Here is a 24,888-nt window from a genome sequence, read left to right as displayed (position 1 = left end):
CTTGACAGGCTACTGTAGTGCTCTTTAACTTATGACAACAACAAGCCTGTACTAATTGATATATTGAAATTCAAGCCTATCTGTTGTCAGCATGACGGTAGAGATTGTCAGTATTGCAATTTCGGTGTCTTGAGGCAAGCAAACATGAATTGACTGATGAGCAACGGGATGGGGAAATCAGCCAATGATATGACTGCAGCACAGCACAGGCCAGTTCAGGACAGAATAAGCCAGAAAAAGTCCAGTGCAGGAGCAAATACTCCAATGAAGTGGGGTGTCCAGTCCAAATATAATATCAGTATCTGTGCTGGCAACTGTCTGGCATGATTCCATTCTTTAATTGTCCAGAAGAGCCTTTCTGAAGGCCAGTAAAGAGCGATGGGGGCTGGTGGTTACTCACCAGTTCTAACTGTCTGCATGTGACCACCAGCCATTATATCAGACCAGCATATGTTCTCTCTTGAAGAACAGAATTTAAACTGGAGAACAGGGGAGAAGGACAGATTGTTTAGCTGTAAAAAAGCAAATTACTGCGGATGCTGGAATCTGAAACGAAAGGGAAAATGCTGGAAAATCTTGTGATTTTCCAGCATTTTCCCAGATTGTTTAGCTGTCCTTGCTTCATCCATTGTTTGCAATCCATTGCAACTTAGGTGGCTTTTCTTCTGCACCTTTTCTTCACAAAATCATCAATCACATCATTTTAAGTAAAATCTTGTCAGGGTGCATTTTTAATTTCAGAATTGCTGAACTTGTCAAATGTTCCTGGCTCATTGCACTTCGTAGGTAATTTTTTACTCTTTTCAATAAAGAGAAAGAAAATTCACCAGGAGAAATTGTGGCAGGTATTGTTTAAAAAATCTTCACAATGGTTTCCCCTTTTAAAGTGATTTCATTGTCTCACGTTTCACCAAAAAAATAGCTTCCTGTGTCTTGTACGCTTCTCACCATCAGAGGAACCTGGATTCTTTGTTAATTTTCGTGCCTTTGCTTCCACTGAGATATAGTAATTTCAAACTTACATGACAAAACTCCTAACTGAGGCTTAGCAACTGTGAAGCATTCAACAAAGTTGATCAATATTTTGCAGTGATTTGCTGACAGCATTAATTCTTTTATGTAAACAGTTCCACAGAACAATAAAAACTGCAATTTTGTACTTTTCAAGCTTCTCTGTTAATGATTTTGCTTCAGCTTTCATACATGGTTTCTCTGAATTTGATATCAGATAAATGTCCCTTTTTATGGACAAAGTTCAGTCTCAAAGCCAGAACAGCATCTCCACGATTGGACCATCTGGTGGTACAAATTCTTTTAACCATCAAATGTTTTCCACGTGCCAATTCCAAGTGTCACTGCAGCATATTCAACCGATACGTAGAAACCAAAAAGAAGGCATTCAAGTTTTGAACAAAGTCCAAAAAGTAGAATTTTATAAGAAGTTCGCAAATCAGTTGGCCCCTTTGGTGTTGGGAATGTTTAACAATTCAGCAATGCAAGATTTTCTCCCAGAGACAATGGGGCAGGCGCCCATCTCCCTCCTCCTGAAGAAGGATAAGGACCTCACAGAGTGTGGGTCGTACCACCCGATTTTGTTGCTCAATGTGGTTGGGAAGCTTTTGGCCAAGGTCTTAGCGTTGAGATTGCAGCCCTGTCCCCCGGAGGCAGTGGGGGAAAGATCAAACAGGCGTTGTGAAGGGCAAAAACTGTTGTCCAATGTGAGGCGGCTACTCAATGTACATAGAACATAGAACAGTACAGCACAGAACAGGCCCTTCGGCCCTCGATGTTGTGCCGAGCAATGATCACCCTACTCAAACCCACATATCCACCCTATACCCGTAACCCAACAACCCCCCCCTTTAACCTTACTTTTTAGGACACTACGGGCAATTTAGCATGGCCAATCCACCTAACCCGCACATCTTTGGACTGTGGGAGGAAACCGGAGCACTCGGAGGAAACCCACGCACACACGGGGAGGACGTGCAGACTCCGCACAGACAGTGACCCAGCCGGGAATCGAACCTGGGACCCTGGAGCTGTGAAGCATTTATGCTAACCACCATGCTACCGTGCTGCCCCACCGTAGTTCTTACACCGGCGGTGGAGCCGGAGTCGGAGATCATCGTGTCTCTGGACACAGAAAATTCATCTAATAAGATTGAGTGGAACTATATTTTCGTGGTTCGTGGTCCTAGAGAAATTTGGCCTGGGTCCTGAATTTTTGTCATGGGTGCAGCTGTTATACAAAGCTCCGTCTGCGAGTGTGCTCACTAACATCACGAGTTCAGGGTTGTTTAGGCTGCATAGGAGGACGAGGTAGGGGTATCCTCTGTCTCCTCTTTTTTTGCATTGGCGATCGAGCCATTGGCTATTGCTTTGAAGAATTTGGATAAGTGGAGAGGAATTGTGAGGATGTTAGGAGAGGAGTGGAACATAGAGAGCGCAGTCCACCCGCCGCGTTGCGCTCTTGCTCGAGTCCGGTGCAGCCGGTGGATGCCGGGAGAGGCCTCCCGCATGTTTCCCGGCATCGTTCATGCCTTGCAGAATCTACCCAAGTCCCGCGAGGCATCAGAGTCAGAAGCAAGCCCAAAAGGGGCAGGACCAAACACGCACGCCAAAGCCGGTTTTAAACCCACGTCAGCTACATACCCAGGATCGACCAGCCACCCGGAATCTACCGGCCTCCCCAACAAGGCTGCAGCCAGACGCCATTCAAAAACGTGGACCAGGTGGAACGGCACTTAGGGGTTCTCGCAGGCCATTGAAGGCCCTTGGGTGGTCAGAAAGAGTGCAGAGTGGCCTCCTGGACCTCCTCCTGGTATGCAGGCACCTTGGCACTGCTCAGTTAGAACCTTGGCATTGCCAAGCTGGCAGGAGCACTGCTTGGTGCCAGGATGATATCGCAAGGGTACCCGAGTGCCAGGGTGGCACTGCTAAGGTTCAGGGGCCAAGGGGGGCCATACCCATGAAAAGAGGGTGGGGTGGGGGTTAAAGATGGGGTTGTGCAGAGCAGGTAAGTAGGGTCCCCGGATTGTTGGGGATGGTGACAAGTGGGTGTCCTGGAAAGGAGAGGGTGCTGTAAGGGGCTTGGGGGATCTGAAGAGGTGGGGTTCCCAGAGACCCATAGTGGGGTGTCTTCACTTGGGGTGTGTGGGTCAGTATCCATGAGTGTGGAGGGGTGACATTTCCCATGAAAGTTCTGCAGTAAAGCTGCACCCAATAATGAATGGAATTAAATAACCAACAGGAGGAGGAGGTTCCACAAATATCCCCATCCTCAATGATGGGCAAGCCCAGCAAATTATTGCAGAAGACAAGGCAGAAGCATTTGCAACCATTTTCAGCCAGAAATGACAAATGGATGATCCATCTCCGTCTTCTCCTGAGATACTCTGCATCAAAGATACCAGCCTTCAGCCAATTTGCTTCACTCTAAGTGATATCAAGAAAAGGCTGTGCACACTGGACCAGCAAAGGCTATAGGTCCTGACAATACCCCAGCTGCAATGCTAAAGACGTACTTCAGAATGAGCCACATCCCTAGCCAAGTTGCTCCTGTACAAATCTGGTATCCATCCAACAATTGGCCAGATATAACCTGTTAACAAGACTAAGATATTTATTTGGCACCTTTAATGTAACAAAAGGCGCTTCACAGGAGCATTATAGAACATAGAATTTACAGTGCAGAAGGAGGCCACTCGGCCCATCGAAAATGCACCAGCCCATGGAAAGATCATCCTACCTAAGCCCACACCTCCACCCTATCCTCATACCGCAGTAACCCCACCTAAGGGCAATTTAGAATGGCCAATCCTTGCACACCTTTGGACTGTGGGAGAAAACCGGAGCACCCGGAGGAAACCCACGCAGACACGGGGAGAATGGGCAGACTCCGCACAGACAGTGATCCAAGCCGGGAACAAAACCTGCGATCCTGGAGCAGCAAAGCAACTGTGCTAACACTATGCTACATATTTTGATAATCAAAATATGACACCAAGCCAAGTAAGAAAATATTAGGTCGAAAGCAAGAGCTTGGACAAAGAGATAGGTTTTAAGAAGTGTCTTAAAGGAGGAAAGCGAGGTAAATAGGAAGAGAGATGTTGGGAGGGAATTCCAGAATTTATGATATAGGCAATTCAAGGCACGGCCTCCAATAGTTGAGTTAAAAAGAGGAATTATTTTTTATTCATTCATGGGATGTGGGCATCATTTGCCTGTAAAGAGACTAGAATTAAATGAATGCACAGGCCTGAGAGGATTGTGTGACAAGAGGAGAATACAGAGATAAGGAGGGTGAGAACATGGAAGGATTTGAAGACAAAGACAGAGGGCCCGATTCTCCGGCTTCGTTACGCTCTCGCTCAAGCGAAACAAGGCCGGTGTACAGCGGGGAAGGCAGAAAACGAGAACCACGCCAGGCATCAAACAGTTTGCAATGCAACCGACCCACTCCCATAGGAGAAATCAGGATCTCGACATAGCATGCAGCCTAAACAACCCTGAACTCGTGATGTTAATGAGCACACTCGCAGACGGAGCTTTGTATAACAGTTGCACCCATGACAAAAATTCAGGACCCAGGCCAAATTTCTCTAGGACCACGAACCACGAAATGATAGCTCCACTCAATCTTATTAGATTAATTTTCTGCGTCCAGAGACACGATTATCTCCGACTCCGGCTCCACCGCCGGTGTAAGAACTACATTGAGTAGCCGCCTCACATTCCCAGGCCAACAACACTAACCCACGACAACTACGGCAGGGCCCGCACAAGATCACAGGCTATAAAGCAAGGTCAAGCGTATTATCTGGGGCTGGAGCATCCCTACCCGATTATCTGAACAAGTTCTATGTCCGCTTTGAGCAGTCAGCCCATGTATCAGTGACACCCGCCCCAAGAACCCTGGACACACCCACACCCACTATTACAGCCTCAGAGGTGAGAGCTGCCTTCTTGAAAATGAATCCGCAGAGAGCGATGGGCCCCAACAGAGTCCCTGGGCCAGCACAGAGCCTGCGCAGGCTAGCTGGTGAGTATATTTGTAGATATCTTCACCACCTCACTCCTCCGCTCTGAGGTCCCCACCTCCTTCAAGAAGACCACCATAATACCAGTATCAAAGAACAAGGTAGCCTGCCTCAACGATTACCGACCGGTGGCTCTAATGTCTGTTATCATGAAATGCTTTGAGCTGCTAATCATGAGACGGATCACTGACAGCCTCCCAGATGGTCTCGATCCACTGCAGTTTGCCTATCACCACAACCGGTCTACAGCAGATGCTATCTCCCTGGCTTTGCAATCAAAACTCGAACACCTCGACAATAAGGACACCTATGTAAGACTGCTGTTCATTGACTACAGCTGCGCCTTCACCACCATTATCCCAACAAGATTAATAACCAAACTCCGCAACCTTGGACTTGACCCCTCCCTGTGCAGCTGGATCCTCGACTTCCTCACCTACAGACTGTAATCTATCAGGATACGCAATAGCATCGTCTCCACAATAGTCCTCAACACTGAGGCCCCACAAGGATGTGTGTTCAGTCCTCTACTGTACTCCCTATACACACATGACTGTGTGGCAAGATTTAACTCCAACTCAATCTATAAGTTTACGGATGATATGACCATGGTGGGCCGTATCTCAAATAACGATGAATCAGACTACAGAAGGGAGATAAATCACTTGGTTGCACAGTGTACCGAAAACAACCTCTCTCTAAATGTTGGAAAGACCAAGGAACTGATCATCGGCTTCAGGAAGCGCAGCACGACACACACTCCTGTCTGCATCAATGGCTCCGAAGTGAAAATGGTCGATTGCTTTAAGTTCCTGGGGGTCACCATCACCAATAGTCTGTCCTGGTCCACTCACGTTGATGCAACAGTCAAGAAAGCCCAACAACATCTCTACTTCCTACGGAAGCTAAGGAAATTCGGCATGTCTGCATCGACTCTCATAAACTTCTACAGATGTGCCATAGAGAGCATCCTATCCGGCAGCATCACAGCCTGGTATGGTAACTGCTTGGTCCAAGATCACAAGAAACTGCAGAGTGTGGTGAACTCAGCCCAACACATCACAAGCTTGCCACCTCCACATTGATACTGTCTGCACCTCCCGCTGCCTCAGGAAGGCAGACAGCTTTATCAGAGACTCCTCCAACCCAGGCATTGCCTTCTTCCAGACCCTTCCATCAGGCAGACGGTCCAGAAGTCTGAAGACTCGCACATCCAGACATTGGAACAGCTTCTTCCCCACAGCTGCAAGACTCCTCAACGACTCTCCCTCGGACTGATCTGTTCCCTGTAAGAACACTATTCACGATGCCCTATGCTGCTCTTGCTCATGTATTTGCTTTGTTTGCCCCCTTGTTCCGCACTGTAACCGATCATTGTTTGTCGATGTACTCAATTTCCTCTGTTGATTATTCTTTTTCTCTACTATGTACGTACTGTGTATGTTCCCTCGGCCGCAGAAAAATACTTTTTACTATACTTCGGTACATGTGACAATAAATCAAATCAGGAATCAAGGCTATGGCAGGGATATTAGATGGAGCGATTGTCCTAGTGTTGCTGCTGCTCGGCCAGGCGGCCAGACACCAGAGACAGTGGCAGCAGCAGCGTCTGCAGATGCTCAAGGCAGCGGCCCATGTGCTGGACCCCGCCCCACACCCTGAGGACCCGGCTGATGGGGGGGTTTAGCGATGATACCTCTTAAAACTGAATAGTTAACTTGCCCCTAGAGTAGTTTTATAGAAGTTACTTTATTCAGGATTGAGATGAATTATAGAAAGAGTACTGAGTAATCATTATTAACCATTAAACATGTATTTTTAGGACATAACAGTAATAAGTAATCAAATGGAATTTAGGATAGCAAACTTGACCAAAAGGACATTGCTTCTGACAACCTGGGCGAGATTCTCCGCAAATGTCCCACGGCAGCCTTCACGCCCACTTCCAGGGCCGATTCTCCCCCCCCCCCCCCCCCCCCCCCCCGGCGGGGGTAGGAGCGCGGCCCCATGCGTTACGGCGGCGCGGCCTTGACGACGGTCCTCAAGGCCGCACGTCAAGCGTCACGCCGGCTGATGCGGCCGATGACGTCGGCCGCGCATGCGCAGGTTGGACAACGCCAACCCGCGCATGCGCAGTTGGCGTCTTTTCCCTCAGCCACCCCGCAAGACGTGGTGGCTTGATCTTGCGGGGCGGCGGAGGGAAAAGAGTGCGCCCGTTACGGTCGCACGGCCCGCGATTGGTGGGCACCGATCGCGGACCTAAGCCCCCCTTGGCATGGCCGTGGTACTGCCGTGCCAATCGGGCCCCCAGATGCCCCAAACGGGCATCTGGCGCCCGTTTCACGACGGCAGCGAGCAGGTGTGTTTGCTGCCGTGTTGAAACGGGCGTGAAGGCCCGGCCGCTCGGCCCATCGGCCTCGGAGAATCGCCGCTCGCCGTAAAAAATTGCGAGCGGCAATTTGTGGCGTGGGTCGGGCGCGGGGGGGGGGGAGAATAGCGGGAGGGCGTGAAAAATGTCGGGAGGCCCTCCCGCTATTCTCCCACCCGGCATGGGGGGCGGAGAATCGCGCCTCCTGTCTTTGTGAAACAATCCAGGGTGCTGGTTCTGTTCTTCTGTTTCTCACAAACGATCAGCACAGGCTGCTGAGATTGTACATAGCTATCAGGATGAGGATTAATCATGGGTTGCTTTTGATTCTATTGGGTGAAGTTTAAACATTGCTTGCGATTCTATTGGGTGAAGTTTAAACACTGCTTGCGATTCTATTGGATAAGTTTAAACATAGCAGCTTCAGGGATTGGATCTTGTCCAACTGGGGAGGCCTATTGATTTTTGAAAGTTGTGTATGTGCTGAGTTTGTGTCTTTGTTTTGTAGAAGAATCTTGGCAGCTTTCCAGGTCTTATCTCTCATGTACATGAATGCAAGCTTGTAGAAAATAAAACTGTCTTCAGATTGTTGATGTGTCTGCTGCTCTTTGTACTGAGTTGAGCCACAGGAGAAAAGCCCACATGGAAGCCGACTCAATACACAGGCCTTGAAACCACTCCTACACCAGCCACCCATCAGGCAAGGGAGGAACCCAGAGGGGGGAGTCCCATGACGGGCCAGGGTGTACAGGCATCGCTGGTCCTGCGATCAGATGGCGGAGGCAAGCCGCAGGAGGCTCCGCTTCAACAAGGAAATGGTGCGGCACATGTGCCATGTCCTCATAGACTTGGTACCACGTGGAGGAGGACGACACCCACTCCCGGTGACTGTCAAGTTCACCACAGCTCTGAACATTTACGTCTCAGGATCATTCCAAGGCTCGAGCGGGGACCTAAGTGGCACATCGGCCACAGGTGCAACTGACAGGTCATGGATATCCTGTATGCCCGGGTGGAAAACTAGATCATGTTTGACATGGACAAAGCCCAACAAGATGCCCGGGCAGCAGGTTTCTCCAACATCGCCAGGATACCCCAGGTCCAGGGAATCATAGATGCCACACGTTGCTCTGTCTTCACTGGGCATCTGGGGGGCACTATATTAACCAAAAGAGGTTCCATATGCGACCACCAGTTGAAGATAATGCATGTGTGTGCGCTTCACGGGCAGCGTCCACGACAGCTACATCCTGGGGCAGTCGATTATCCCCGGCCTCTTCGAGGAGCACCCCGGGATAGGCTGGCTCGTGGGGGATAAGGGGTATCCGCTGAGGACCTGCCTTATGACGCCAGTACGAAGTCCGGAGACTCGGTACAACAAGCCCATATGGCCAACTGAGATGTCATCAAGCGGTGCATCGGACTGCTCAAAATGCACTTCCAATGCCTCGACTGCGCCGGTGGTGCCCTGTACGGAGGGTCGCCCGCTTTGTGGTGGTCTGATGTGCCCTCCACAACCTCACACAGCAGCGGGGTGAGAAGCTCAAAATTGGTGAATAGGAACACGTGGCACCTCTGAGGAGGAGGAGGACAAGGACGAGAATGATGAGGCGGCGCCTCAGCAGGGGCTGGAGGACGAGGCCGGGAAGGAGAGGCAGCACAGTTTTGTGAAGGGGAGTTCGTGTCTCAATAACTTGATAGGGTTTTTCCAGGAGTTCACAAAGATGATTGATGCAGATAGGGCAGTGGATGTTGTCTATATGGACTTCAGTAAGGCCTTTGACAAGGTCCCTCATGGAAGACTGGTACAAAAGGTGAAGTCACATGGGATCAGGGGTGAGCTGGCAAGATGGATACAGAACTGGCTAGGTCATACAAGGCAGAGAGGAGCAATGGAAGGGTGCTTTTCTGATTGGAGGGATGTGACTAGTGGTGTTCCACAGGGATCAGTGCTGGGACCTTCGCTGTTCATAGTATATATAAATGATTTGGAGGAAAATGTAACTGGTCTTATTAGTAAGTTTACAGGCGACATAAAGGTTGGTGGAATTGCGGATAGCAATGAGGACTGTCAGAGGATAAAGCCGGATTTCGATCATTTGGAGACTTGTGCGGAGAGATGGCAGGTGGAGTTTAATCCGGACAAATGTGAGGTCATGCTTTTTGGAAGGTCTAATGCAGGTAGTGAATATACAGTGAATGGTAGAACCCTCAAGAGTATTGACAGTCAGAGACATCTAGGTATACAGGTCCACAGATCATTGAAAGCGGCTACACAGGTGGAGAAGGTAGTCAAGAAGGCATACGGCATGTTTGCCTTCATCGGCCGGGGCATTGAGTATAAAAATTGCCAAGTCATGTTGCAGCTGTATCGAACCTTAGTTAGGCCACACTTGGAGTATAGTGTTCAATTCTGGTCGTCACACTACCAGAAGGATGTGGAAGCTTTAGAGAGGGTGCAGAAGAGATTTACCAGGATGTTGCCTGGTATGGAGGGCATTAGCTATGAGGAGCGATTGAAAAAACTCGGTTTGTTCTCACTGGAACGACGGAGGTTGAGGGGCGACCTGATAGAGCTCCACAAAATTATGAGGGGCATATACAGAGTGGATAGTCAGAGGCTTTTTCCCAGGGTAGAAGGGTCAATTAATAGGAGGCATAGGTTTAAGGTGTGAGGGGCAAGGTTTAGTCCTCTAGAAAACGAGGCAAGTTTGTTTTACACAGAGTGGAGTGGGTGCCTGGAACTCGCTGCTGGAGAAGGTGGTGGATGCAGGGACGATTGTGACATTTAAGGGGCAAATTGACAAATACATGAATATAGAACATAGAACATACAGTGCAGAAGGAGGTCATTCGGCTCATCAAGTCTGCACCAACCCACATTAAGCCGTCGCTTCTCCTCTATCCCCGTAACCCATCCCAACCTAATGGCAATTTAGCATGGCGAACCCACCTAACCTGCACGTCTTTGGACTGTGTAGGAAATCGGAACACATGGAGGAAACCCACGCAGACACGGGGAAAACGTGCAAACTCCGTACAGACAGTGACCCAGCGGGGAATCGAACCTGGGACCCTGGTGCTGTGAAGCCACAGTGCTATCCACTTGTGATACCGTGCTGCTTGGTGGGATGGGAATAGAGGGATACGGACCCTGGAAGTGCAGAAGATTTTAGTTTAGACAGGCAGCATAGTCGGCACCGGCTTGGAGGGCCAAAGGGCCTATTCCTGTGCTGTACCTTTCTTTGTTCTTTGTTCTTTGAACCTGAAGATCAGCTGGAGGCTGCAGGACAGGCAGCAGCGGCATGGGTCTGGCAATACTTGGCATGGGTCCCTCCTGCCAGAGACGCCCTCCTACGCACGCGATTCGCTTAGGACATAGCCTGGTCCATCACCCTCCACTTCCATTTCCCTATCTCCCAGGGCATGTGTCACATCACTCCAGGGTGCTGGGACTGTGTTGGCACCATAGGCGGGTCACTGTCGAGGGCAAGAGGGTGATGGTAACCCACAGAGAGCTGAGAGCAAGTGCTGCTCTTCAATTTATGCCATAGTCTGATCCCTGCCTTTCTTCTGACAGCTCGCTCACACCCATCACCTGCCCGCGGTGTGGCCGGGGCCGTAAGTAGCCTGGAGAGATGGGCCCTGGTTTCAGAGGTCAGCCCGCATTTCAGAAGAAAGTGACAGAGGTGTCATAATGGTTGTGCACAAGGGACTTCCGGTGGTGGCTATGAAGGAGTAGGGCACACATTTGGTGGCTCCAGTTCGGGTCGGACCTTTGGACCTTTTTCCCCGATTTTCTGTTGGATTTGATTTGGAAAATTGATAGTGGAGGCAATTGTGGGGCTGGTTTAGCTCACTGCGCTAAATCGCTGGCTTTTAAAGCAGACCAAGCAGGCCAGCAGCACGGTTCGATTCCCTTACCAGCCTCCCCGGACAGGCGCCGGAATGTGGCGACTAGGGGCTTTTCACAGTAACTTCATTGAAGCCTACTCGTGACAATAAGCGATTTTCATTTCATTTCATTTCAATTGTGAAGAGGAATCCTACATCGGTGCATGGAGAGGCGGACCAGAAGTGCTCGCAAAGGAAGAAATAGGCGAACAGAGGAGGCTTGGGCTCAGGCTGCAGCGGGAGAAAGCATGGCGGACGACCGGGGTCCTGGCTCGACGACCCAGCGGTCGACGGAGCTGCTGATGCAGTTCATACAGGAGTGCTTTGCCAAGCAGAAACAGGAATGCTTGGACCCGATTTAGGAATCGATTGCACGGCTGAAACTTCGACTGGATGCTCATGATCGGGCGATCCAGAAGGTGGAGAAGGCACTGACTAAGGAGGAGGAATACCAATCAGCAGTGGAATTGGAGGTGGGGATGCTGAGAGACCAGCAGAAGAAGCTCCTGGAAAAGGTGGAGAACCTCGAGAATAGGTCCTGCCGAAGAACTTGAGAATCATTGGTCTCCCGGAGGGATCTGAAGGAGCGGACGCTGGGGCATACATAGCGGGAATGTTCGAGAAGTTACTGGATAGGACGTTATCCCGACCCTTAGAGGTGGACAGGCGTGTGGGAGGACCCCACCCCCACCCCCCCGGACAGGCGTGTGGGAGGACCCCCATCCCCGAGGGCAACGGTGGTGAGATTCCACAGGTACCTGGACAAGGAGTGTATTTTACAGTGGGCCAGACAGTCACAGAGCTGTAAATGGGAGAATAGCATCCTGCGTATATACCAGGATTTGAGTGCGGATGTGGCCAGGAGACGAGCAGGGTTCAACCAGATAAAGGGCTGGTAGCGGACTAAGGTCTTTGAACTTTGCTGCAGCGCTCATATTAAAAAAGTTTTTGTTTTTGGATGTTATCTATAATGCCTTTTGTATTGATTTGGGGCCTGCTGCAGAGCTGTGTGAGTTAAAGTTTGCATTTGCACTGATGGGGGATGGAGGTGCGAATGTTAGATGTTGGATCTTCTATTTGATTTTAGAACATAGAACATAGAACAGTACAGCACAGAACAGGCCCTTCGGCCCTCGATGTTGTGCCGAGCAATGATCACCCTACTCAAACCCACGTATCCACCCTATACCCGTAACCCAACAACCCCCCCCTTTAACCTTACTTTTTTTTTAGGACACTACGGGCAATTTAGCATGGCCAATCCACCTAACCCGCACATCTTTGGACTGTGGGAGGAAACCGGAGCACCCGGAGGAAACCCACGCACACACGGGGAGGACGTGCAGACTCCGCACAGACAGTGACCCAGCCGGGAATCGAACCTGGGATCCTGGAGCTGTGAAGCATTTATGCTAACCACCATGCTACCGTGCTGCCCCTTTACAGATTTTCTTTGTGTTTCTTTCGGGAAATTGGGTTGGGATTGTTTATCATTTTTATATGTGCGTCGGGGGGGGGGGGACAATAGGTGGGAAAATGTCTGGCACCATGGGCGTGTGTCACCAAGCTAGCTTGCCAGGCTAGCTCACGGAAGCGCAGTGAGGGGTGAGCAGATGTTATGCTTGTTATTGAAGGGGGTGGTTTGCATAGTGCTGTTACTGGGGTGGGGGGGAATGTTCTGCTGACGGGCGAGGGACTTTTGCTATGGGACAAAAAAGGAGGTCGGGGCGGAGGCTGCCTGGTGGCGGGCATGCTGGTGCCTGGGGTGTGGGCTGGAGACTGGCCCAAGAAAGGTGATGGCTGATTGGCTGATCACATGGAACATATGAGGGCTAAATGGGCCGGTTAAAAGGGCACACGGTTTCGCGCATTTGAGGGGACAATATTACAGGAGATGCACCTTAGAGTAACTGACCAGATCAGATTAAGGAAGGGATGGGTCGGACAGGTTTTGCACTCGGGGCTGGACTTTAAGACTAGAGGGGTCGTGATCCTGATTATCAAGCGAGTGTCATTCGAGGCGGGAAGAGTAGTTGCAGATGTGAGAGGCCATTCCATTATGGTTAGTGGGAAGCTGGAAGGGCTACCGGTGGCGCTCGTAAATGTGTACGCGCCAAATTGGGATGATATGGAGGACATAAGGAGGATGTTGGGGAAGATCCCAGACCTGGATTCGCACAAGTTGGTCATGGGGGGGGGACTTTAACGCAGTCATTGACCCAGGGCTAGACCGGTCGAACTCAAGGACAGGCAGGGTGCCAGCAATGGCAAACGAGCTAAAGGAGTTTATGGAGCAGATGGAGGGGGTGCACCCATGGAGATTTGGGCGGCCGAGAGTGAAGGAGTTTTCCTTCTACTCACATGTGCATAAAGTGTACTCCCGGATTGACTTTTTTATCCTGAATAGGGCTTGACTGACGGGGGTAGTGGACACTGGATATTCAGCGGTCACGATCTCGGATCATGCCCCGCACTGGGTTGACCTACAGGTGAGCAAGGAGGGTGGCCAACGCCCACACTGGAGGCTGGACGTGGGACTTTTAGCGGATGAGGTGGTGTGTGGGCGGCTGAGGAAATGTATCCAGAACTATCTGGAAGTTAATGATACAGGGGAAGTCTTGGCTGCAATGGTCTGGGAGGCGCTGAAGGCAGTGGTTAGAGGGGAGCTGATCTCGATACGGGCCCACAGAGAGAAGGTAGACAGAGCAGAAATGGACCGATTGATAAGGGGTCGACAGGAGTTATGCGGAGATCCCGGAGGCAGGGCTTCTCATGGAAAGACGGAGGCTACAGGCGGAGTTTGGCTTGTTAACTACAGGGAAGGCGGTGGAGCAGCTGATGAAGGCGAGGGGGGCGATATATGAATATGGAGAGAAGGCCGGCAGAATGCTAGCGCAGCAGCTCAGAAAGAGGGAGGCAGCCAGGGAAATTGGGAAAGTAAGGAATGGGGATGGGAACCTGGTCAGAGATTCAGCCGGGGTTAATAAGGCGTTCAAGGAGTTTTACAGCAGGCTGTATGAGTCAGAACCCCCAGCTGGCTCGGAGGGGATGAGGCAATTCTTAGGGGGGCTGAGGTTCCCGAAGGTGGACGAGGGGTTGGTAGAAGGGCTGGGAGCCCTGATCGGGTTGGAGGAAATAGCAGATTGTCTGAAGGTCATGCAGTCTGGTAAAGCCCCGGGACCAGACAGGTACCCAGTTGAGTTTTATAAAAAGTTCTCTGGGATACTGGAGTCGCTGCTGACGAGGACATTTAATGAGGCAAGGGAGAGAGGGGGGCTTCCCCCAAAGATGTCACAGGCCACTACCTCATTGACCCTGAAGCGGGACAAGGACCCGCAGCTATGCGGGTCCTACAGACCAATCTCCCTTCTGAATGTAGTGGCCAAAATCTTGTCCCCTAGGATTGAAGACTGCATTCCGGACGTGATTGGGGAGGACCAGACGGGATTCGTTAAGGGTAGGCAGTTGGCGGCCAACGTAAGAAGGTTGCTGAATGTGATCATGATGCCCCCAGAGGGTAGGGACGTGGAGGTAGTGGTCGCAATGGACGCAGATCGGGTGGAATGGGAATATCTGTGGGAGGTACTGGGGCGGTTTGGATTTGGACGGGGCTTCATCGATTGGATCAGACTGCTGTATCAGGCTTCCGTGGTGAGCGTGCGGACGAACAGTTTGACATCGGGCTATTTTAGGCTGCACCGGCGGACGAGGCAAGGATGCCCCTCTCCCCACTGCTGTAGTGCTGGCCATAAAGCCGCTGGCAATTGCGTTGAGAGCCTCAAGGGCTGGAAGGGGCTGGTCCGGGAGGTGTGGAGCAAAGAGTCTCGCTATATGCAGACGACCTATGAGGATTCTGGGGGAACGTGGCCGGTTTCCGGGTTATAAATTGAACATGGGGAAAAGTGGGATGCTCGCGATCCAGGCAAGGGGGCAGGAGAGGCGATTGGGGGAGCTGCCGTTTAGAGTGGTGGGGGAAACTTTTGGTACCTAGGCATTCAGGTGGTGCGGGAATGGGAATGGCTACACAAGTTAAATCTGGCCTGACTAGTGGACCAAATGAAGGAAGATTTCCAAAGCTGGGACATGCTCCCGTTGTCACTAGCTGGGAGGGTACAGACAGTGAAAATGACAGTCCTCCCGAGATTCCTGTTTGTGTTTCAGTGTGGGAGGGAGTAGACGCGGCATCATGCAAGGGCAAAGGGCACTAGTTTGGGGGCATTGGTAACGGCGCCCCTGCCGTTCCCGCTGGCACAGTACTCCACCAGCCCCATGTTGATAGTGGCCCTGAGAGTCTGGGGCAATGGAGGAGACATGTGGGAGCAGAGAGAGCATCGGTCTGGTCTCCAATTGGCAATAATCACCGGTTTTCCCCGGAGAGGCTAGATGGAGGGTTCTGGAGATGTTAGAGAGCAGGGATCAAGAGGATAGGAGATATGTTTATAGATGGGAGCTTTTCCAGCCTGAGGGAGTTGGAGGAGAAATTTGAGTTGACGGGAGGGAATGAGTTAAGTACCTACAGGTGCGGGACTTCCTACGCAGGCAGGTCTCAACCTTCCCGCTCCTACCATAAAGGGGGATATAGGAGAGGGTAGTTTCCAGAATGTGGGTGGGAGAAGGGAGGGTTTCGGGCATTTACAGGAGTAAGAGGAAACGCAGACTGAGGAGCTGAAACGCAAATGGAAAGAGGGGTTAGGAGGAGAGATAGAGGATGGTCTCTGGGCGGACGCGTTGAGTAGAGTCAACGCGTTCTCAACATGTGCCAGGCTCAGCCTGAAACAGTTTAAGGTCGTTCACCGGGCCCACATGACAGTGGCCCGGATGAGCAGGTTCTTTGGGGTAGAAGGTAGGTGTGTAAGGTGTGCGGGAGGGCCAGCAAACCATGTCCCTATGTTCTGGGCATGCCTGAAGCTTAGGGAATTCTGGCAGGGGTTTGTGGATGTCATGTCCAAGGTGTTAAAAACAAGAGCGGCACCGAGTCCAGAGGTGGCGATTTTTGGAGTGTCGGAATCCAGGAGGAGAAAGAGGCAGACTTTCTGGCCTTTGCTTCTCTGGTAGCCCGGAGACGGATATTATTAGTTTGGAGGGACTCAAAGTCGGACGGACTCAAAGTCGGAGACCTGGCTAACTGACATGGCTCGCTTTCTCTGTTTGGAGAAAATCAAGTTCGTTCTGAAAGGGTCAATGTTAGGGTTCGTCCAGAGGTGGCAATCGTTTGTCGACTTCTTTGGGGAAAATTAACCATCATTAGAAAGGGGGGTGAGGAGGGGCTGGGGTTTAGTTTAGCTTAGAGTAGGGTGTTAGAAATTTTTTAAAAAGTAATTTTAAGTAATTTTTGCTTCTTTAAATGTGCTCTCTCGTTCTCGATCCTTTCATGAGTGGGAAGAGTTTCTCCCTATCTACTCTGCCCAGATCCCTCATCATTATGAATACCAAATCTCCTCTCCGCCGTCTCTTCTCCAAGGAAAACAGTCTTTACTTCTCCAATCTATCTTCATAACTGAGGTTCCTCAACCCTGGAACCATTCTCATGAATCTTTCTTGCATTCTCTCCAATGCCTTCACAAAAGTGTGGCACCTAGAACTGGAGTCAATATCCTGCTGAGGTTGAACTACTGTCTTGTACAAGTTCAACATAACCTCATTGCTCTTGTAATCTATGCCTGTGTTAATAAAGTACAGTAAGAAGTCTTTCAACACCAGGTTAAAGTCCAACAGGTTTGTTTCAAACACGAGCTTTCGGCGCTCCGAAAGCTCGTGTTTGAAACAAACCTGTTGGACTTTAACCTGGTGTTGTAAGACTTCTTACTGTGCTTACCCCAGTCCAACGCCGGCATCTCCACATCATGTGTTAATAAAGCCTAGGACCTACCAGTTTTATTATCCGCTCTCTCAACCTTTTTTTCCATCTTCAATGACTTATGCACAGATACTCCCAAGTCCCTTTGTTCCTCTGGCACCTTTTGAGTTGTACCCTTTATTTTATAGGTAATTTGGACATTCTGAATTCTCCCTCAGTGCACTGGAACAGGCACCAGAATGTGGTGATTAGGGGTTTTTCACAGTAACTTCATTGCAGTGTTGATGTAAGCCTACTTGTGACAATAATAAAGATTATTATGATTATTATATTGTTCTCCAAATTCATCTTACCAAAATGAATCACCTTACATTTCTCCACTTTGATCTTCATTTGCGAGCGGTTTGCCCATTCCACCAACCTGTCTATGTCCTTTTCAAATTCTACACAATCCACCTCACAGTTTACAATGCCTCCAGGTTTTACATCAACTGGACATTTTGAAACTGTGCCCTGTACACCAAGGTCCAGGGGAAAAACAAGGGTCCCAACATTGACCCCTGGGGTACATCATTATAAACTCTCCTCAAACTTGGAAAATAGTCATTAACCACTATTCTGTTTCCTGTCATTTAGCCAATTCAGTATCCATGTTGCTACTGTCCCTTTTATTTGATGAACTATAACTTTGTTCAACTGTCTGTTTTGCGGCAGTCTATCAAATGCCTTTTGGAAATCCACGTACAACACATCAATACCATTACCCTCATCAACTGTTATCTCTTCAAAGAAACTCTAGCAAGTTAGTTAAACATGATCTTTCCTCAGGATATTTATACTGGCTTTCCTTAATTAAGCTATATTTGTCCATGTTTTTAAAAGTTTCCCCACCACCAAAGTTAAAGGTGATTGGCGGTAGTTGTTGGGATTATCTGCACACCCTTTTTTGAACACTTGATCTTCCTGGCCCAGCTCACTCCCAGTACTGTATAATTTTTGCACCTCTCTTGGAAATGTGTTCCTCGTCCTTCCTACTAGCTGGTGAATAGACTAACTGAACAATTGTAATTGCACCTTTTATTTCCTTAGCTCTAGTAAAATAAATTCCATCTTTCACTCCTATGGGATGTCCTCTTTTCCTAGCAGTGCAGTGTTCTCTTAATCAATGCCACCATCTCTCTATTTTTATTCTTTCATGGGATGTGGACCTTCAACTGAGTGGCTTGATAGGGCACTTCAGAGGGAAGTTAAGATTCAAATATATTGCTGTTTTGGGAGTCACAAGTAGGTCAGACCAGATAAGGATGGTAGATTTCCTTCTCTAAAGGACATTAGTGAACCTACTGGATTTTTACAACAACTATGTACATCATTCAATTCCAGATTTATTAATGATTTGAACTGGTGCTCCCAGGACATTAGCTTGGGCCTCTGAATTACTAGTGCAGTGACATTACGCTGTGCCACCATCTCCCCTTTGCTTCCTCTTTTCCTTTTTCCTCACTCCTTTTCTTTCTTTCCTGTTTATCCAGAAAACCTTGCATCCAGGGATATTTAACACTCACTCCTGCTCATATAAATGATTTGGAAGAAATGGAGCTGGTCTGATTAGTAAGTTTGCAGAAGACACAAAAATTAGTGGAGTTGTGGATAGTGAAGAGGATTGTCAGAGAATACAGTAGCACATAAACTGGTTGGAGTCTTGGGCGGAGAAATGGCAGATGGAGTTTAATCCGGACAAGTGTGAGGTAATGCATTTTGGAAGGTCCAATGCATGTAGGAATTACACAATAAATGGTCGAACTCTTGCGAGTACTGACAGGCAGAGGGATCTGGACGTGCATGTCCACGGATCACTGAAAGTAGCAACGCCATGTGGATAAGATGGTCAAGAAGGCCAGGTTGCATTACAGCCATGATCCATCCATTTCCAAAAGAGCTGAATCCCAGAGGTGAAGTGAAAATGATTACTCCAAGCATGAAGGCAGCATTTGACCAAGTATGGCATCAATGAGCCTTGATAAATTGAAGTCAATGAGAATCTGGGCACCCGGGGGGGTAGGGTGGTGGAATCTTTCCACCGGCTACAGTCTTTCCTAATACAGAGAAGATGGTTCTGGTAGTTGGAGGCCAAGTCTGTCCACCATCTACAAGGTACAAGTCAGAAATGTAATGGAATACTTTGCACTTTCTTGGATGACTGTGGCTTCAACAACACTCAAGGCAAAGCAGCCCCATCCACCATCTTAAATATTCATTTCCTCCATTATAGTGGCAGCTGTGTGTAGCACCTACATGATGCATTGCAGCATCTCACTAATGTTCCTTCCACTGCATCATCCTAACCTGTGACCAGTACCACCTCAAAGGACAAGAGAAGCAGATACCTGGGAACCCTACCACCTGCAAGTTCCCCTCCAAGCCACACCTCATCCTGACTTGCAATTATACCACTGTTCCTTCACTGTAACTGGGGTCAGAATCCTAGAACACCCTCCCGAACAGCAGTGTGGGAGAATGCTGCTATGGTTCAAGGTTCTCAAGGAAAATAGATATTTGCCTTGCGGCAATGCCCCCATCCCATGAACAAATAACTTTTTAAATAATTGAAGAATCAAGAAAGAGGGTCTATTCAAGATAAATGTAACAGTTTCATATCAGTTGCCAGGAAAAAAAATTATTTCCAGAGTTAAGAGACTGGGCAATTCACTTCCAGGATTTGTGGATGAGGCAGAAATATCAACATTCAAGAATAGATATGTGGATGAAGGGAAACATGGAAACAAAGCGGATAAAAATAGTACGGAATATTTGCTCACATCAATGGTTAATACTGACATGAACAGGTTCTATTTCAAACAGGTTCTGTTTCTAAGTTGTAGCATCTATGTATTTTTATGTATCATTTGGAGGCACCAAGAATGATGGGTTTGGGAAATGGAAAAAATGTCATACTGGTCAGTCGGAGGCTTTATTTTGACAATGGACGGAGTGTTGGGAGCTTTACTTTACATCTGCCCATTTTCTCATTGAACTGGGAGTGATTCAAATAGGTTCCTGGGGTCCACTACGATGAAGACGGACAAAAAATGCCAAATAATGCAGCATGCTTAGAGAAAAACAATTACCAGTACCATTAGTCATTTTGCTGACAAATGAAATAGGTGTCTTAGAACATAGAACAGTACAGCACAGAACAGGCCCTTCGGCCCTCGATGTTGTGCCGAGCCATGATCACCCTACTCAAACCCACGTATCCACCCTATACCCGTAACCCAATAACCCCCCCCTTAACCTTACTTTTTAGGACACTACGGGCAATTTAGCATGGCCAATCCACCTAACCCGCACATCTTTGGACTGTGGGAGGAAACTGGAGCACCCGGAGGAAACCCACGTACACACGGGGAGGATACGCAGACTCCGCACAGACAGTGACCCAGCCGGGAATCGAACCTGGGACCCTGGAGCTGTGAAGCATTTATGCTAACCACCATGCTACCGTGCTGCCCTGTCTTCTGAAAGAACTCAAACGATATTGCATGGCCAGTGGTTCCCTCAAATTTCTACAGTCTCACACAGTGCTAGGAGAACATCGATACTGGGAATTAAGCATGTTCTTCAATAGTTAGCTTGTCCCAGCAGAAAGGGAGCTCTGATTGTCTCAAGTTTGTGTCGGTCTCGGAACTGATTTTGAAACCAACTTAATCACTGGACAGAAAGGCATGAACACACAAGGATAAAAATGAACTTACTGTTCCTTGTTCCAGTAGGAGCTGGCACTTGCTGAGACATTCTGGGCTCTCAGTGAGCTCAATCAAGGCTTTCTCTGCTTGCAGTCGCTGGGCTGGATCCGTGGCCTCATAAAGTTGCTTACATATAATCTCCAATTGTGCCAAATCCTGCAACATCAACAAAAACAGTTAGAAATCTAAGATTCTGCTGCACTTCCATGTCGATGCCACATTTTGTTCGTACCTGGAAGCTTTCAAAATGTTGTTTTCAATATTTGAAATGAACAAGAGAAGATTGCTTGCAAAATTGAATTGCCTAAATCCCCAGTTGTGAACAAACTACATAATATACTAGGAGCACAGTCAATAACTCAATCGGTATTTCTTTGAAATAAAAACACACCAACTTTTTGTTAGCCGCATACCCTATAAAAACATCCAACTAGAGCAATAAAAATATTTGACAAAATACCATTTGGGTCTCGTCATTGCAAATATATAACTGACACTTGCTCTTAAGAACAGGGATTATTAAAATGGTTTATCCAACCAACTATATATAAAAAAATATTTTACACCTTGACAAAACAGAGATAAATATACAAATAAATTAAAACCTTAAATCAAAATAACTTGCATGAAGGCTGTTAAAAGCACCACAATAATTGCCCCCAAGTATCTTGAACACATACTAATGGACTGAAAAAACAGACTAACAAATATACTCAGTAACCTCCAAATTATTTTGCCTAATGTATTGATTCTCCAAGTGAAGGAGACCTTCCCAACTTGTCAACTGTGTCACTTGTGTCAGAGATTATCCATTCTATTTAACAATTGCATTGGTTGGAGTTTCCAAATATGTCAGTGGACAAATATACTGAGTGCATGGTCTGTTACCTGGGTTTCATTCCAGATTATGTGGTGACAGGAGAGTAATCTGGGCTACTATACAAGGCCGCCAAACAACTCCCCTTACTGGGAGGTGCATATATAGAATCAGTGATGACACTCTAGGGCATAGTTATAAATACAGACTGTGTCAAATATAATGCAAATACTCACTGTGCAAGATCACATATGCAAAATGATAATTTGACTCAGATACCAGAGAACCTACAGTATATATAGGTGGTTGCGTGGTGGCATTGTCACTGGGCTAGTAAACCAGAGACCCAGAGTAATGCTCTGGGGACCCAGGTTCAAATCCCACCACTGCAGATGGTGAAATTTTAATTCAATAAGAATCTAGAATTAAAAGTCTAATAGCGACCGTGAAACCATTGTTGATTGTCGTAAAACAGGTTCACTAATGTCCTTTAGGGAAGGAAATCTGCCATCCTTACCTGGTGGCCTACATGTGACTCCAGACCCACAGCAATATGGGTGATATTTAACTGCCCGCCCCAAGAGCAATTAGGGATGGGCAATAAATGCTGGCACAGCCTGCAATGCCTATGTCCCATGAACGAACAAAAAATAAATCACCAACTTTGGGGAAAGCAGCCAGAAAGACACTCTCAAGCAACAACATTGGTACCTTGCTGTTCCCCATGCTACCGAGGGTGAAGATCTCTAACTCTTACTGTTACATATCCGACATTCGTTCATACACTAAATAGCACAAATCACAGCCTCAAATCTTTTTTTTTTAAACAAACATCTTGTTACGACATTGATGATTTTAAAACAACAGAAGATACAAATATAAATGCAAACATAATTCAGGACATAACACCCCCCAACCAACAACCATACCTAGCCAAATTAGCTTATACACACAATTCCCAAGTCGCTCCATCTCCTCTCGCTGATCCCGCCTAAACTAAACTAACTCCCCCTACCCTCCTCTTTCCCTAATCTCCCCCCCCCCCCCCATTGTATCTGCGAACAGGTTAGTTTTCCCCGAAGAAGTTGATAAACGGCTGTCACCTCTGGACGAACCCTAACATTGATCATCTCAGGGTAAACTTAATTTTCTCAAGTCTGAGAAACCCAGCCATATTGCTAACCCATACCCCCGATTTCGGGGGCTCCGAGTCCCTCCACGTTAATAAGATCCGTCTCCGGGCTACCAAGGTGGCAAAGGCCAAAATGTCAGCCTCTCTTGCCCCCTGGATCTTCCTACACTCCAAAGATCTCCGCCTCTGGACTCGGCGCCACCCTTGTTTTTAGCATCGTGGGCATGACATTGGCAAATCCCTGCCAGAATCCCCTAAGCTTCGGACATGCCCAAAACAAATGGACATGGTTTGCTGGCCCTCCTGCACACCTCACACCTGTCCTCCACCCCAAAAAACCTGCTCATCTGGGCCACCGTCATGTGTGCCCGGTGAACCACCTTGAATTGAATCAGCCTGAGCCTGGCACATGATAAAGATGTGTTGACTCTACTCAGAGCATCCTCCCACTGACCTGCATCTAGCCCCTTACACAGCTTATCTTCCCACTTGCACTTTACCCCCCTAACTGGCTTCCCTCCAACTCCATTAGCTCTTTATAAATTTCCAAGACCTTGCCCTCCTCTACCCCCGTTTTTGAAACTATCTTATCCTGTATCCCCTGTGGCGATAGAAGGGGAAAGGTGAAAACTTGCCTTCATATAAAGTGTCTCGCCTGCAGATAGCGAAACCCATTCCCACCTAGCAATTTAAACTCCTCCTCCAACTCCTCCAAATCAGGAAAGCTCCCATCGATAAACAGATCCCCCAGCCTCTCAATCGCTGCTCTTTGCCACCTCCGAAATCCCCCATCCAACCTTCCCGGGACAAACCGGTGATTGCCACAAATAGGAGCCCACACCGACGCTCCCTCCATCCCATATGCTTTCGACACTGTCCCCAGACTCTCAGAGCTGCCACCACCACCAGGCTTGTGGAGTACAGGGCCGACGAGAACGGCAGAGGTGCCGTTACCAGTGCCCCTCGGCTTGTGCCCCTACATGATGCCGCCTCCACCCGCTTCCATGCCGACCCCTCCCCCCACCCACTTCCTGATCATGGCTATATTTACCGCCCAGTAGTAATTCCTGAAATTCGGCAGGGCCAACTCCCCCACATCCCCCCACCCCCCCCCCCACACACCCCCACCCCCCACCCTAACCTCCCCCCCCAACCCCCCCCCCACCCTACCCTCCCCCCCCAACAGCCCCCTCAGCTCCGTTCCAACAGCACTTTCCTTACTCTCAGGGTTTTATCCGCACATACAAACCCTGAGATCACCGCATTATCCCGCTTAAAAAAGGCCTTGGTATAAAAATATGGAGACACTGGAAAATAAACAAAAATCTCGAGAGAACCTTCATCTTTAAGGTCTGTACCCTCCCCGCCAGTGACAGGGGGAGCATGTCCCACCGCCGAATCTCCTCCTTCATTTGCTCAACTAACCGGGCCAAATTTAATTTATGTAACTGCTCCCAATCCCGTGCCACCTGAATTCCTAGGTTATCAAAAACTCCCTCCCACCACTTTAAACGCAACTCCCCCAGCATCCTCTCCTGCCCCCTCACCTGGATCACAAATATCTCACTTTTACCGATGTTCACCCCGAAACCCGGCAAATTCCCCTAAGATCCACATAATCTCTCCCATCAGAAATATACAGGACTCGGTCGTCCACATAAAACGAGATCTTGTGCTCCCCCACCCCCCCACTTCACCGCCCCACCCCTGGACTCGCCCATTCCATCCCTTTGACACTCTCAGCGCCATCGCCAATGGCTCTATAGCCAAGGTAAACAACACTGGGGAGAGGGGACATCCCTGCCTTATCCCCCAGCTCAGTCTAAAATAGTCCACGCTCACTCGGTTCGTCCGCACTCGCCACCGGCGCCTAGTACAGCAACTGGATCCAGTCTACAAAGCCCTGCCCAAACCGCCCCAAGACCTCCCATAAATACCTCCACTTCACCCAGTCGAAGGCCTTCTCCGCACCCATAGCAACCACCAACTCCACCTCCCTCCCCTCGGAGAGCATCATGATGACATTCAAGAGCCTTGTAACGTTGGCCGTTAACTGCCTTGCTTTGACAACTCCCGTCTGGTCCTCCCCTAT

At 48.8% G+C, this 24,888-nt stretch overlaps 1 protein-coding gene across 1 annotated transcript in view; it reads right to left on the bottom strand.

Moving 5' to 3' along the window:
* LOC119965026 (ran-binding protein 17-like) overlaps positions 1 to 24,888 on the bottom strand; it is a 1,262,848-nt gene that overhangs the window by 1,224,372 nt on the left and 13,588 nt on the right. The window contains exon 2 of the mRNA XM_038795235.1: positions 20,857 to 21,003. Within this exon, the coding sequence (XP_038651163.1) occupies positions 20,857 to 21,003 (147 nt within the window). The remainder of the gene's footprint in view (positions 1 to 20,856; positions 21,004 to 24,888) is intronic.

Source organism: Scyliorhinus canicula, chromosome 4 (assembly GCF_902713615.1).
Source record: "Scyliorhinus canicula chromosome 4, sScyCan1.1, whole genome shotgun sequence".
In the NCBI taxonomy this organism is placed as follows: domain Eukaryota; kingdom Metazoa; phylum Chordata; class Chondrichthyes; order Carcharhiniformes; family Scyliorhinidae; genus Scyliorhinus; species Scyliorhinus canicula.
The sequence above is the reverse complement of the archived record's forward strand: the minus strand, read 5'-3'. Positions and strand labels throughout refer to the sequence as shown.